Source organism: Gossypium hirsutum, chromosome A02, assembly GCF_007990345.1.
Source record: "Gossypium hirsutum isolate 1008001.06 chromosome A02, Gossypium_hirsutum_v2.1, whole genome shotgun sequence".
In the NCBI taxonomy this organism is placed as follows: domain Eukaryota; kingdom Viridiplantae; phylum Streptophyta; class Magnoliopsida; order Malvales; family Malvaceae; genus Gossypium; species Gossypium hirsutum.
This window is the reverse complement of record NC_053425.1, coordinates 38843921-38861006: the sequence shown is the minus strand read 5'-3', so window position 1 is coordinate 38861006 and position 17086 is coordinate 38843921. Positions and strand designations below refer to the sequence as shown.

At 32.4% G+C, this 17086-nt stretch overlaps 1 protein-coding gene across 1 annotated transcript; it reads right to left on the bottom strand.

Annotated features, from left to right (window-relative positions):
• Positions 1-7673: 7673 nt before the first annotated feature.
• LOC107941734 (verprolin) lies at positions 7674-8036 on the bottom strand. Its single transcript, XM_016875326.1, has one exon. The coding sequence runs from the start codon at positions 8034-8036 to the stop codon at positions 7674-7676; it is 363 nt and encodes a 120-aa protein (XP_016730815.1).
• Positions 8037-17086: the final 9050 nt, after the last annotated feature.

The following is a 17086-nucleotide window of genomic DNA, read 5'->3' as shown; positions in this document are numbered from 1 at the left end:
AATCACGTACCTTCGGAATTTAACCGGATATAGCTCCTCGTTCAAATGCCTTCGGGACATAGCCCGGTTTTAGTAACTCACACAATGCCTTCGGGACATAACCCGGATTTAATAACTCGCACGAATGCCTTCGGGACTTAACCCGGATTTAGTATCTCGCACAAAGGCCTTCGGGGCTTAACCCGGAATTTGTATCTCGCACAAATGCCTTCGGATCTTAGTCCGGATATATTCACTTAGCACAAAGCCTTCGGGACTTAGCCCGGACAGCATTCAATTAATCATGCACATCTAACAATAATTCATGGCACATTCATATTTCATTTTCATTTGCGAAACTCAAACACAAGGCACATATCGTCCTTGCACATTCGGCTCAATAGCCACACATAGAGCATGATTTAATCACATCGTAATTTAAGCTCTCTTACTCAAGAACTTACCTCGGGTGTTGTCGAACGATTCCGTTAACTATTCGACCACTTTTTCCTTCCTTTATCGGATTTATTTCCCCTTTGCTCTTGAGCTTAATTAAACAAATAAATTGATTTCATCATTTAGGCATCAAAAAGATGAACACAAGGCACTTAGCCCATATTTATACATTAGACATTAAAGTCTCATACATGCAAAAATCATGCATCAACACAACATATTAGCTAATTTCTTTCCCCTTGGCCGAATATGCATGTCTATTTTTGGGGTCGATTTCAACACTTAATACACACATATACACACTAGTAAAGCATCCTCCCCCTTTTCATCAATTTAACACATGCATTGCTCATTAACATGCAAAGTTACATTCGGCCTTAGCACACATCTTGCTAGCCGATTCTTCTCCATTTAGCAACCAATGCACATATGTGCTCACACAAAAATGCTAAAAAGGAGGTTCAAGAATCATCAAGCCATCATCACATGCATCATTAACAAGCTTCATATTTTGCATGCAATGGCATTAACACAACCTCCACCTAGGCCGAATCTTAACTCATCCTCATGCCTCATCACCACAACATCAAACACCAACCAAGAATGATGCATCCATGGTCAAGTGCCATTTCCATCACATAGCAAGATTTAGACCATGGGCTAGGTAGAACTCAAGCTAACAACTAAAACATGCATGCATCTCATGGAACATCATCAAACATACCTTAGCCTAGCTACATGCATGGCCGAATCTCTTCACCTTTCTTCTTCTTTCCTCCATAAAATTTTTGGCCAAGGATGAACCAAAGGATGAGAAATTTTTCTTTGTTTTTCTTTCTAATTTAGGCTAAATGAAGGTGAGAAAAGGATGAACAAAGATCTTCTCCTCTCTTTTCTTTAGCTCACGGCAATGGGGGGGAAAGAATCAACTACACACATTTTTTTTTTGTGTAATCATCATACTCCTTTTCATTATTTAATTTCCATGCCTATTATTTTATTTTTTTCCACCCATGATGCACCAACAAAACATGTCTATGACATGTCTTGGCCATCAAACTTGGTCTACCATGCTTGTCATGGCCGGCCACTACTAGTAGGGGGAATTTGACATGCAAGTCCCCCCTTTGTCCACATGCACTAATAGGTCCTCACACATTGACCTATCACATTTTAGAATTTTCTCACATAAGTCCTATTGACTAAATTCACATGAAATCAACCAAATTGAAGCTTGAAATTTTCACACATTCATAATTACATATTCTAGACAATAAGTATCACATTCAAACATTTCGGTGACTCGGTTTAGCGGTCCCGAAACCACTTCCCGACTAGGGTCAACTTTGGGCTGTCACATCTTCAGTCTTGATGATGAATCCAGCTTCTAAGATGGATCAATCGGCTTCCTTGGGGTAATTCCTTATCCCCTTCTCCGTCTCCCATTTCCTCCTCTTCTAGTGCGTATTTATAGGCTTTGGAATGCCTAGAAACCTTAAAAAGTGACCTTTTTCGAATTGGACTTAAATTGGACTCGGCAGGGACACGCCCGTGGGACACGACCGTGGGACACGGCCGTGTGACGTGATTGCCAAGCCATGTTTGATCCATTAAATTGCACACAGCCGTGTGGGTCAATGGCTAGGCCGTGTGAATCGTGAAAGCCTTGGTCAACACCCTCGAAAGACACTGACGTATGAGCTACCTGTGTGGCAAGGCTTAGGCCGTGTCATCCTCTCGATTTGGTCCGTTTTGTCCCTTTTTGGCTCATTTTTGGCTTCTTTTGACTCTTGGTGCTCTCCTGAGTACAAAACATGAAATTAAAACATTAGGAGCATCGAATTCACCAATTCTAATAAGAAATCATCTATAAAATGCATTAAACATAGGGTAAAAATATGTATAATTTACAGTTTATCACTATATGTTACTTTTTTTGGTAAAAGGAAAGGAATTGTTTGCGTTTGTAGCAAGTGTAGGCAGGAAGAAGAGAAATGGACGGGTGAAGTATTGTCATGGCAAAAGGTTGGACAAATTCCTAGCATAAATACCATGGAAATTCCAGGAAGATGTTGATGCAACACTCAGTCCTTATCACTCTCAGCTAGCTAGATACATACCAAATAAATCCACATGAAAAAGAGGGAGAAAAGTGTGTGCTGAGAGAGGGGACCTACCTTATAAAAGAGGAAAGAGAGGAAAATTATACAGATGGTGGATTTACACGAGAATGAAGTAGCGGTTCTTCTTCTCCAACAAAACTCATGTAAAAAATCTGAAGCAAAAAAAGAGGGTAGCAGCTAAAGCACAAAGTAGAGACATAAGGAAGGGGACGAAGCATTCAACCCTAGGTCTTACACCATATTGCAGCACTAGAGTTGGGAGTTGATTTGGCCAAAGCTCTCTAAAGTTCTTCCATCATTATCTTGATTAATTTATAGGGATTTTTAACTATTAAATGATGTTGTTGAATGATACCTTTATTTTAGATGTTGATTTTTAACCCATGAGCTAATCTCATTAGGTTGGAATTACTTGATGAATCTTTATTTCCATTAATAATCAAGCAATATCTTGACTAGATCTACCGTTTCATTCGATTTGCATTATTTTTGAATGCATGCTTACAGTCTCTAGACATAGATGGATGTATGGTATGTTCACAAACTTAATTTAATTCTGAAAAGGTTAGATTAGTTGGATTGTGGTCGAATGATTCAGACGAGTACTCAAAAGAATATTTGTAGCACTCTAGACATAGAGTTGCTCTCTGTACAGAGTAAGAAAAAAATAATATTGGGTATCATCCTTGAAGCTTGTAGACATACAAAGCCTTAAGAATGGTAGCTTGAAGTCTGACTCTCCAAAGAAGCAGATTATTATAGATTCTAAATAGTAGACTGGTTAAAACTTTTCCATGGAATTATTGTGTTATAAGGGTATAAGGGTCTAATCTGAGTAACTCCAACCTTTACATTCAATAGTGTTTTCCTCTCAACTTTGTCTCGTTACTTTCCCACAGCATTTTAAGTTAGTTATCTGATTTTAATATTACATACCTGATTATCCTTTACAAAATTTGTTATTTTGTTTTCTTTTGCCATAGCCTGATTCATGTCATTCATAGTGATAACTTAACCAAATTAATCATAACCGATCCCTGTGGAGACGATCTTACTTACTACTTTTTTACTTGATTTGACGTGTACACTTGCACATTCGCATATTGTTTCACACGCGACAGTTGCATGTGTATTTTTCTATGATAGCAAGTTATATATATGAAACTTGAATGAATGTGCATATGTGATTAAAGTGGATATTCCTTCCTTGGCGACAAGCTACGTATCTAGAATGGTGGAAAGGGGTAATGGAGGTAAATTGTGGATATGTGATGATTTTGGGAGAAATATATGAAGATATTGAAATTATATGTGATTTGCCTCCAGTAAAGCATGTTAATGTAAACAAAGATTGGTGAATGACCCTAGCCTTGTGGGGGAACACATGGTGTTCGAATTAAAAATAAGGATTTGAAGAGTTTCGGTTGGATAAATGGAATACTGGCTCTATGGAGCAGTATTGTGATGATGGAACTGTAGCTCTTCGGAACATTGAATGGATCAGAAGCTAGCACAAGGAAGGGTCCATGAACTGTCCATGCATAGTATGTGTTTATTACATAAAGTCTTGCATGTGAACTGTACTTAGTTAGGATAAGAATCCACATATAAACTATGGTTAATATGTCTTGTATTCACCTATGAATTATACATGGAGCGAATAGTGTCTGATTTTAAACTATTTGGATTTGCGGTATGTATCCGCTAATTGGATTTGCGGTATGTATCCGCCAATGGATTGCACACAATTGTAATGTTGCATTCGTTTGTAAATTGTATGGTGAAGTCGATATTTTAATTACTCTATGTTGGTTTCATTTCCTTGAAACCTTGTTAGAAAGGTGGTTGTTTATTCTTGGAACTCTCTAAGTTCAATTTGAACATAACTAGTCTATTGTCTCCCATTTTTAGGAATTATAGGTGTTATAGACTATTGAAGACTCAGCTAGAAAGCGGCTTCAATTGTAAGTCATGCATTTTATATTTTGTAACATTTATATATCGGGTTAGCGTATGGTCGAAACACTTTTATGTTAAAATATGTTGTATTCTTTGAATCTAATGCTATTTGCAAACTGTATTTTGTATAAACTAACTTATAGTGGCATTCGCCAATCTTAAGTTTCTATTTTTAATATTATATGTTACGCACTCTTGATTTTTGTTTTGGTTTTTTCCTTCAAATTAGAATCCTCCAAGCGGCATGCTAAGCATGCTTGCTATTTTAGTTCACGGCTTTCATCGAAACTCCTTTTTATTTTTTAATGTATTGTGTTTTGTTCCCAAATCTTTTGTAACACTGTCATTAGTCGATCAAACCACTGAATTAGAGGGTGTTACAAATTCAGTTGATTACCATATTCTATTGTCAATCTATTTCTTTCCGTTTCCAAGTTTTTGATTTCATTTATAATGTTTTGCTCGAAAGAACCCTAGTAAAACAGACTTGGATACACAAGTGAACTAAGTTTCTCATCCAAGTTGAAATTGCATGAAGTTACCCATCTATGCTATGTTATATATTGATTGAGAATCCACGACAAGGGTTGGATCTTATTATATTACCTAAGAACCTTCAACAAGGCTAAATCTCATTATATTTCCCCTGAGAATCTGCAACAAGGCTAGATCTTATTGTATTACCCTAAGAATCTACAACAAATACTAGATCTTATTATAACCTATAATAATCATTGTACAAGCGCACATACGACCCTATTGACATACCAATCGTATCTTAGCTTTTTACTAAGTTCACACGGGCAACATTTATACATATATGCATTATCATTCCTGTATTCATTCTTATTCACCTATCATACCTTGTGTTCGATAACATTTGCATTTCTGTACCTTTTACACTATTCTATCACATGACAACCATTTATCTCATTTCATTTCAATTTAATCCAATTCATATATATATATATATATAATTTAACATTCAATTTTAGAATCACATCTCAAACCATCACCAACCCACAATTAACTCATACCATATAACATGATGCAATCCATTTAGATATTGCAAACCATGATTCATAAATTCGCATTTACTTTCCATTTTATTCAATCTATTCTATTATCACGACATTCAATAAAAATCATAAAAAGTCAATTCATACAACAATGATATACTCACCTCGATGATTAATCATTCAATAAACAAGTGTATGCAAAGAAATATTTCTATCCCAAATCATCACCAACCCGCAATTATCTCATATCACTCGCCAGCGACTCTTGTTTTTCCTTTCCCTCTTGATAGCTTAGTGTCGTCATTAGCTATGTACAATCATACGACAAATAAAAAAAATTTATCAATTCCATCCAATTTACATCCAACATAAAGTCAAACATATTTTACATTTTATTTAATATAATCCCTAAACTCGGACAAGCATGACTACTGATTCCTAGCTTTAGATTAAAATATGATTTTACATATTCTCATTATGGACCTTATTTTCTATATCTAACATAATTTTATGATAGATTTTATATTTATTCAATTTAATCCCTAATGTAACAAAGTTAACAATTAAACTTGAATTTTCTTTCTTTTTCCTTTAATGGATACGGTGAAAGAAGATGATATTTAGTTTTCTATTTCTTTCCACTTGATTTAGCATATATATTATAGTTAACCTTTACTAATCTTAATTAATTAGGCCAATTAAAATTTTATTATATTATTTTAATTATTAATTCAAATAAATGGCATAATCATTTTTATCCACCAATCGAATGAAAAAAATAGTTTATTAATCATTTAGGCCTTTATGTCACTCCTTAAGGCTTTTATTAATTAAAATTTGATAGTAACTAATTTTTTTTCAATTTAATCACTAAGTTTTAATTAATTATTTTTTATTAAATTATTTAACTAAATTTTAATATATATTTTTAATAAATTTATAAATATTTTATTTTATATTTACAAATTTAATTTACGAAAATAAAATTTTAAATTCATTATACGTTTTGATCTGATTAATATACGTTTTGATCTGCTTAATGGATTTGGCGCCCTCATTTAAACTATAAAATTAATAGATAAATTCATATCAATTATATATTTATAATTTTTTTTGATAGAGTATTGAATTGAAAAAATTAGTAGAACATTAATTATAAATAACAACATTAATTATATATTTAATTATGATAGATTAATTAAATTACCACTTACAATTAAATTAAAAATTAACTTGGTAAGTACTATCTTATTTATTTTAATTATTCTTAATTAAAATAATTAATTGAGACATGAGAAACTAATAAAATTTAAAACTAACAATGACAAACGTCGTAAAAAAAATTTAAAAAAATTAAATTCAGCGATAATATCTAAAAATTATTTTGAAAAATTCAATATTGTTACAATAATATGCGAAAACATGGACCGTGGACTCCGCTTACAAAATTTGATTACAAATAGTATGTACTCTGAAAAGAAAAGTTTCCGTTATATGCCATTTTCTTGGCCAACGATGGAATTAACAAGCAAGCACATTAAGTCAAAATATATGCCAAGTTTATGTACTTCTCAAAAACTTAATTTTTTTTATTTTAAATTTCTGATTTCATTAATAAATAGATTGTGGTTAAAGCTTTCAATTTTTTATAAAAAATTACTAATGTAACATTTTATATAAAAAATAATCTAATATGACGTTTTAAATAAAAAAATATTCACACATAATTAATCGGAATTAATAGTATTAAAAGTTAAACCAAAATTTTGAAGTTGGAAACTAAATTGAAGAGTTTATGAAAGAGTATAAAAACTGTGGAATATTTTAACCGCAGATTAACATGCAAGACACTGAATCTTCCTCTCTTCAGTGAAATCAATGCCTGATTCTGTCTCGATCTCTATCTCGTTAAATTTTAAAAAATAATAAAGATACACTAATTTGATTCATGTCATTTTGCATGACAAACCCTTTATTAGTTAATAAATTACACTGGCAAGGAACGGTTACAACACTAAACAGCTGAAGTAGCAGAACACTCGATTAAATATTAGAGATACATTGTAAAACGTCATAAACTAAGGAGCTGGGATAACTAGGTTTTTAGCTAGAAAGTTTTGGAAGCTTAATTACGTAACTATGGATGAAGAGGAAGAGGAGGGGGTGAAAAGTATGGGATGGGAGGAAAAGTGAAAGGAGCGAAAGGAAAACTGGGAACGCTTGGAACCTCGAAGGGTGGTGGAAGTGGAAATGGAAATGGCGGAAATTGAACTGGTGGTGCAAATGGCATGTCCGGAAAAGGAAAGGGAAAAGGTGGCAAGTTTTTCATCTCCCTAAAGTTGCTTTTAGCTTCCTCTTCCTTTCCCAAAGCCATCTTCTCCTTTGACATTATTCCATTTTCATTTCCGAGATGACGAGGGCGAGCTGCATCGCTCAGGACGACCAGAGCAAAAATAAGAATGAGGCTTAAGAACATATTTAGACTTATTTTATGAACCATGACTGCAACTAAACATGTTCAAAGTCGGGAGGCAACCACTATTGTTTTTATATAGCGAAAGATTGCCTTTGAATTGAATGAATGCTGTGATATGTAATGATCTTCCCTTGATGATCGTGCCAGACAGCCGTAAGCTTCGGAGGGTTATAGAGGAGAGTGCCGCAAGAGCGGTTTCTCAGATTTTCAATGCATCAAGAAAAAAAGGATTGAAAAGAGTGCCATTGCCATTAACCGCTCTATCTGATTTTGATCTCTGAAACAGACAAAAGCAAAAGTTGGAAAATCTGGACATCTGTCTAACATGCAATTGTATGCGGATTCCCACTGTGATAATTTTGGGGTGTGGAGCTTCCCTTAAATTGGACTACTTTTTTGTGCCTTGGTCACATCCTATTTAATGGCCAATGCCACCCAACATATTATTTTATTTTATTAATTTATTTTTATAATCTTTTTTCTATTCTATGATTCTCAATTAAAAATATAAAATTTTAATTAATTCCAAATTTGGTTTAATCATTATTAAATTAAATTATAAAGTATAATAAAGTATAGCATAATATAGCTTAGAAATATTTACATGTTTGGTATCTTAATTTTGCTTTTAATGACATTTCTATCTCTAATTTAATGCTATTTTAGTTGATTTTTGTAACAATTCAAGTCTGATGGGTTGGTCGACGAATTGTGGTATTACAGAAAAGACAAATTAACTCGCGAAAATAGTACTTTAAGATTTTATATAATAAGTTTTACCGAAAAAGGAGTAGCAGCCAAAAGCCTCAAAGAACGCTAGGCGAGCAACGAATTCGAATTATAATCAAATGAAATGAAAATAGTTTGCAATGACTATTTCAAGAATGAATTTTGAAGTTCTCGGCATGTTAAGTAATAAAAGAGGAGAAAATGGCACACAATTCTATTGATATTTGGCGAATACATATATTATACTTTACTTTGTCTTTCAGCGAAATAAAATATAAATGCAAGAGTCTTTCGCAATATGATTTGAAATATGGCGTGATACCAGAACATCTATCTTACAAAACATAAGGGAAATAAGTTTGGTAATAACCAAATTTAAACATGAAACGAACAAATCTAAGAGTTGTCTGATATGTACATGATACATGTTTAGATGGGCTGAAATTTATTAAATTCTATTCATTGGAGCTGTCAATTTTCAAGCTTGGAAAATCAACAAACTTTCGATGACCTTTTAGATGGGATCTTGGAATTTCTAGGTTGAAATATCTGCATGGCGTTTGAATATTATCTATTATCTTCAAAACACATTTTAAATCACTCGATTTTGAGTTTGGGAGCTCAAGTTATGATCATTTTAGTGAAGAATGCACGAGCAAAATTTCTATACAGGATTATGACAAGAATTACGAGCTTTGGGCTTTTAATTCAAGTTTAAATCATATTGGGTTTGAGTTTTAAGCTTCATTTTTATTATATATAAGCCCAATATTGTATTTATCTGCTTTTATTATTTTATTATGTTATTATTCTGAATTTTTAATAATTATTAAGTTGTTTAAGTTATTTAGGAGTTTTACATCAACAATAAAGTTTAGTTTAAAACTACTTGTTTAAATTAATTAGAATTCTAATATATTTAAGAGTTTTATTTAGATTTATTTAGCTAGCTTGTATATAAGTCTTTGCATTATACACAAATCAGAGAATTGATTATTATTTAACTTCTCTTTTGAGTTAATGAATTCTCTTTGAGTTTTTCTTTTCAAGAATTTCTCTTAAGTTTCTTTTACAAGAGTTTTAAAAAAAATTTAGATTGTAAGGATTATCTTTAAACTTTTTATTGCCAAGTTTTCTTTCTTGGAGGTAAAATTAGATTCGCTTGAAGTTGGTTGTGGATTCTTCGTGTTTCCAAGGCTTCTTAGGACTTCTACATACCATGTTCTATCTTTTCATCTATCTTCTCTATTTTCTTCCTTATTGTTCTAATCATAGATTTATTATTCTATTTTAATTATCTTAATTATTTATTTTAATTGTTTTGTCTGACTTGGACATGATTTCGTTTCAGGTTGTATCAAAATCCAAGTATCTTTTTGAATGTTTAAAGCCCTAAGTCAAATCCACAACTTGAACAAACTTTACGATCCGCTTCCATATTCATCCACCTCATTCTTTACCAGTACATGTTACAGGAAAAACAAAGCAAATCTAACAAATACAGTGACAATCTGGCTGAGTCCCTTCATGAGCACAAAAGACCTAAAACACCGGAAAAGAAACGAGGAAACAGAGTAAGTTCAAAATTAACTTAATGAGTTCCATACAAAAACAAAATCCTTTTAGCCAAAGGTTTCCTAGATCACAAACAGTACAGATCATCAAGGTAGATAGGTTACAAAATAAGCCACCAATAAGGCTTGTCAAACATCATCTATCAATACCGCACTCACACTACATGTAACAGCCGAATTTTGGGCCTAGTCGAAACAATGGTTTCAGAACCTCTATTTCGGGGTTGGAGAAATTATTTTAATGTTATTTTATGTGTTATAGCATGATCATATGAGTGCATAAAAATTTTGGTGAAATAATTTTAGCGATTTCATGCTTAATTTCGAAAAAGGACTAAATTGCATAAAGGGCAAAAGTTGTGATTTGCTAGCTAAATATGTTAAATTGCTAGAGAACCATAATTGCGGGTGTTTAAAGTGAAAATAGACCCATTTTATAGGCTTGGCGGGCCATAGAGACAAATAGGAGTAGAAAAGTCAAAGTTAGGTGTAGTTAGTAGCTTAATTTTGACTAAAGATAAAACAAAAAGAAAAGGGATGTCATATTTTCATCTTTCTTCCTTTCCTCCACCGAAAATACCAGCGAAATAGGGGTTTTGAGAGTTCAAAATTTCAGCAACTTCCATCCCTTGCAAGTGATTTTGATGATCATTTTTGTTCTTTTTTGTGTTTTTGGGACTCTTGTAGCATGAGCTAACTAAAGGGGGGCTATTTTGCAAAATGGATGAAAGCCTAGGGTTTTAGCATGAGAGCATCTATGATAATTGCTAAAATTTTATGGAAGAAAATGAATCGTATTTGTTTAATAAACAACTTTTGTGAAGTGGTGTTCATGAAAAACACCTAAAAAGGATTAGTTTGAGGTAATTGTAAAATAGATAGTAATGTCGTGAAATAATGGAAATTTTGGGTTGCTATAAGAGCAAAAAGGGTTCGGATAGGCTTAAGACATGAAGAAATTTGTTAAAAATCAATTTTTGAGCCTAGGGGTAAAATGGTCATTTTGTGAAAGTTTAGGGGCAAAATGGTTATTTTGCCAAAAATGTGAATTTTTGATTGTCTAAATTTATTTAGTGATTAAATGAGTGAATTTCATCATTTTAGATCAAGGAAACGATATTCGGGCTTAAATTGGAAAGTACGAGGTTCTGGACTAAAATGACATAATTAACCGAAATTGCATTCGAGGTAAATCCGTGTGATTAAATAAGCATGATATCCATGCTATTGTTAATATACTTGAAAATCTATCTTGCTATGATTGTATTAAATTTTATGTCGATAATATTGTATATGAGAAAGTGATGCCAAATTGTTAATAACATTTATGTGTTGATTGAATGCTTGGAAATTCGATGGAATATGATATTCCATTGGAACGAGTAAGTTGTACGTAAATAATGCAAATTAAATGTTATCACGTATTATATCATTAGTTCAGCATGAATTGTTGCGTTGTGATGAGAATGTGAATTATGAGAATTAATGTAACAAAGACTTCCGGTTGAACATTTGGAATAGACTTGATTATTCATACCATGACATTGGGTGATATCTGTGTTAGTGTAAGACATGTTTGGGACATGCATCGACCATATTATGAGAGCCAGTATAAGACATGTCTGGGACATGCATCGACATTGAGACGAGAGCTAGTGTAAGACATGTCTGGGACATGCATCGACCTCGAGATATACAAGCTAGTGTAAGACCTGTCTAGGACATGGCGTCAGCTTGTTGTGTGTCAGTGTAAGACCTGTTTGGGACATGGTATCGACACCGATAGATGAGAGCCAGTGTAATACCTGTCTGGGACACGGCATCGGCCTCGATATATGAAAGTCAATGTAAGACCTATCTGGGACATGGCATCGACTTTGATGTGTTAGCCAATGTAAGACCATGTCTGGGACATGGTGTCGGCATCTTATCCCATGTTTGGGGCTAAAGAATATCCTGTAGTATTTCAAATGGTTCAATGGAAGATTTATGATTTATAATGAAAAGAAAGAGCTTATGACCATGTGGTGAGTGGTACAGATACTTACATGAAATTGATAAGATGTGAATTCAATTCATGTTGTATGATTAGTAAGGAATGAATATGAGCATGTAGAGTAACACAGGTATGTATGCCAAGCTCATGAAAAATAATTTCGGTTTATGATGCACATTTGGTGAAGATGTAAATAGGTAATTCATGCCTATGAGAATGATTTTGTGATAGCCTTGTGATTGTAGGGCTATAATTTTGATGTATAAATATGTATCTTTACCAATGTGGTGAAAATGAATTAATAAGGTGTGATAAACTTAGTATCATTTACAATAAAATAGTTTTGGACAGCAGCCGTAGTCCGAATTTGAAAATCCACCAAAAATTGTGTAAATTAAGTTAAAGGCTGAATAAAATATTAAATTAAGACTTAATGAGTCTAGTTTCACATAAAAGAAATAGTGTAAGCAAAAGAGTTTCATAATATGAAATATTTAAATTGTTGTGAGACATAGTTAGAATGATTTTGAAATCCCCTGTCCTGATTTTGGAAAATCATTAAAAATTGTAAAAAAATAATTATGGGTTAAAATTTATATTATTAGAATCCTTAATGAGTATATTTTTAAAGGAAACAAATGGGAACCTCATTCGAATCCCGTGTGAGGAGTTAATTAATTTTTAGTAAGGAAAGGTGGAAGTTGTCAAGCAGCAGAATAAGAGTGACTTATAACAATAAACTATACTAATTGGATAAAAAAATTCTGAATATTTTATGGTAAGAATATATATGAGTCTAGTTTCTGGTAAAATTTGTAGATCTTAATTTGGAGTCCCTTAACTCTAGATATAAGTAATTTAGTGACTCTAACTCGAAAAAACAGCTTGACCAAAACATAAGTAAAGAGGCAATTATGATAGTATTACCTTGAGATCATGTTGTAAGAATTGGTGGAAGCATATTGATAAATTGCTTATTATTTTCTTACGGTCTTACTAAGCTATAAAGCTTACCGTCTCATTTCCATTTCTTTTAGCTTTGTCAGGTTACCTCGGGGATGGAGATCGTTGGAGACAGCATCACACTATCAAGTCACTACCATTGGAATAATGAAACATATATTAGAAATTTCAAGTGAGTGGTGTAACACCCTTAACCCGTATCCGTCACCGGAATGGATTGTAGAGAATTACTAAACTAAAGTACAATTCTGAATATATTCATAATAGCTCAAATATTAGCCATATAAATATAAATAAAACATATAAGTAATAAAATATTAGACACGTACAACTTCAACTAATTAAAAACAATTTACATGGTGATTCGATCTTTAACATAAATGTCATATGCAAACTTACTGACTGATTATATATGAATGTATATACATTTCATGAGTCATAATCACCTTAAGCATAAATAGTTATATCATATTTAATTTACTGTCGAATCATTATTGCTTCTTTAAGCTCACATATCTAAATAAATACATCCAAGTTATTTACAAGCAAATATTTGTCATTCAAGACATAAATAACGATTTTATATACCCTCAATTCTCATGATAATTATCATGTCTCAAATTGCATAAAAGCAACCAAATTAATTTGATATGGTTTCGGCTATCAACTTAATTTATCAAATGGTTTCTTTTAAAAAATTAATTACACGTTTAAATTAAAGGAGGTACATCATATACATGGTCACATAAATGTAAGGGCTAAAATCATAAATCACATATACATTAACTAAATTCCACATCTCATTAGACCTACTTATCAACTGAATAAACTACTATCACATTTTCATATTATAGCCAAAATATAGTAATATGCATCATTTGAATATTCACATGTTAAAACAGCAAGTTCATGTACACCAACTAAAGAAATGTTCGAACCTATTTATCTATCCTTACACACCACACACATACACAGCCAGAGAACATAATCTCCAAGTAGTGCTTGTTACAAAACCTACTACACATTTCAATTTTCAACACCAACCAACCGAATCAAACATATATTGTTCAGCACATATAGCTTATAATTTTAAATGTATAACATTTTAATCAAAAATAGATTAAATCATGTCCAAGCATGACTAAGTACAAGCGTAGAGATAAAGCCATTTTTACATGACTTAAAGTATACAAAATCATAATCAAAACCATCGAATTTGTCTATATATATATATGTACGGTCATTATATTTATACCATATCCAAACCTACTTAAAGATATTTATATTCATCATCATTTAAAGTATATGATGCTACCACAATACCTTGCATTTTAGGCACACAACATTCTAACTAAAACTTACACAAACCATAGGCAATATAACTAACTTTAAACACAAGGATTTAGCCATTTTTGCATGGCTTTATATACAACCAAAATGAATCCAACCTTTCAAAACATAACCAACCTATACATGCCATAATTTACGTTTAGCAAATAAGGTACCAAAATAATAGATAGTGTGATGAGCTTGGCTGACAGTTCCCGAGCTTGTAGCTTGGCTTCAAAATCTATAAAACAAAGTAAACATAACATAAAGAGTAAACTATCAAAGCTTAGTAAGTCATAAGCAAATAAACAATTCAATAACTTATTCAACTTAACTATATTAGACAAGATTATTACATCAGGTCGCATTTAAATCCAAACATTTGTGTATTCATGTTACATACATATAATCATATGCACTTGTAAACAATTATATTATCACTTTATCCACATGCTTATATAGCCAACATTAACAAGTCATTATTTAACCTTCAAGGCCGAACATTCATTAGGCACCAAGCTCACATACTCATAAATATATAAACTCATAGTTCGAAATATAATCTCATGTACATTTGTTAATCATTTGACCGAATACTCATAAGCACACACATATAAAATTAAAACTCATACAATAAAGTGCAATAGGCCGAATACACTTACCTTGTTTTTAATAAATATCGAACTAACTCATACTTGGCCATTTAGATCGATTTACATACTCGAACTCGACTTATCTTTGCCCAATGAACCATTCAGAATTGGATAGGACACTCGGATAATCACATAAGTCGTACAATGCCAATGTCCCAGACGTGGTCTTACATGTAGCCACAAAACGACGCCGGTGTCCCAGACAGGGTCTTACTTGTAAACACATATCGAAGTCACATATCGATGCCATGGTCTTACTCACACACACACATCGGAATCCTATGTCATGACATACGTATCCTAACTATTCCTAAGGTTCATACAGGACTTTCGGACGTCATAACTCGGTCAAAACCAATTCGGAAATGTGATAATCAAGCTTAAGTATATTCGGCTATAGCTTATGTATATTTTTACATTAAAAAATAGTATATAATATTTACATTTAACAACTTTTGTTTTTCCCCGGTCCAAATCCGATTTCTTTGGTTCTTGATCTAAACATATTCAAATTAAGCTCATCCAAATATATTTACATTCAATTTAGTCCAAAAACACATAAATAGACAAGTTACCACTTTACCCCTGACATTTACGATTTTTACAATTTAGTCCCTATTGCACAAAACACAAAATGCACAAAATTTCAAAACACTCATGTTTGGCCAAATCTTACCCATGCTTATACAAGTCCATATATTTAATAAATTTCACATTTTAGTCCCTCAAATTATTATTTTTGCAATTAAGTCCTAATTACTCAAAATCATCAAAAACTCCAATACAAACTATGTTAATCTAAAACATATCTTTCATTTTTCATCATCAAACAACAAAAATCACAAGCTATCAACAATGACACAACTCAAAACATAATCAAAATAAAAAAAATCAAAGCTTGGGTTTTGAAGATTACTAAGCAACGATCTCAGAAACGTAGAAATTATCAAAAATCGACAAGAAAATGAACCTTAATTGAGCTCCAAATAGGCCGAACCCTAGATTTTTTTCTTTTTTTTTTCTTTCTTAAGTTTCGGTGGATGAACAAATGAAAAAACATGTGTTTTTTACTTTGGTTTTATTAAATATAAGTTTATTAACTAAATTACCTATATAACCTTATTATTATAACATATAACTATTATAAACTATGGCCACTACCGTCCACCAACATTAATTATGGCCTACTTACCATTTTAAGGCTTCAATTTAAAAAGCCACTAACAATTCAACCCCTTTTAGAAATAACCACTAAATTTTCATTTTACGCGATTAAGTCCTTTTATTTAATTGGACACCTAAACGATAAAATTAAATCACAGAAATTTTGCAGATATAAATTCATACTAAATAAACACAGAAAATAATTTTAAAATATTTTTCCAACTCGGATTCGTGGTCCCGAAACCACTATTTCGATTAGGGTCTAAATCGGGCTATTACAACTCTCCCTCCCATGTTGCTTCCTCAACTCCATGCTTATGCCACAATGCTTTAACTAACGGAATCTTCTTATTCCACAACTCTTTAACCTCTCGAGTCAAAATGCGAATCGGTTTTCTTCGTAGATCATATCAGACTGAATTTCAATCTCAGACGGACTAATCACATGAGAAGGATCAGATCAATACCTCCGAAGCATCGAAACGTGGAATACATTATAGATATTTTCTAACTCAGGTAGCAACAGTAGTCTGTAAGGAACTGGCCCGATAAGCTCTATAACCCCATACGACCCAATAAACCTCGGACTCAATTTGCCTTTACGATTGAATCTGAGTAATTTCTTCCACAGTGAGACTTTCAAGAAGACTTTGTCTCTGATCTGAA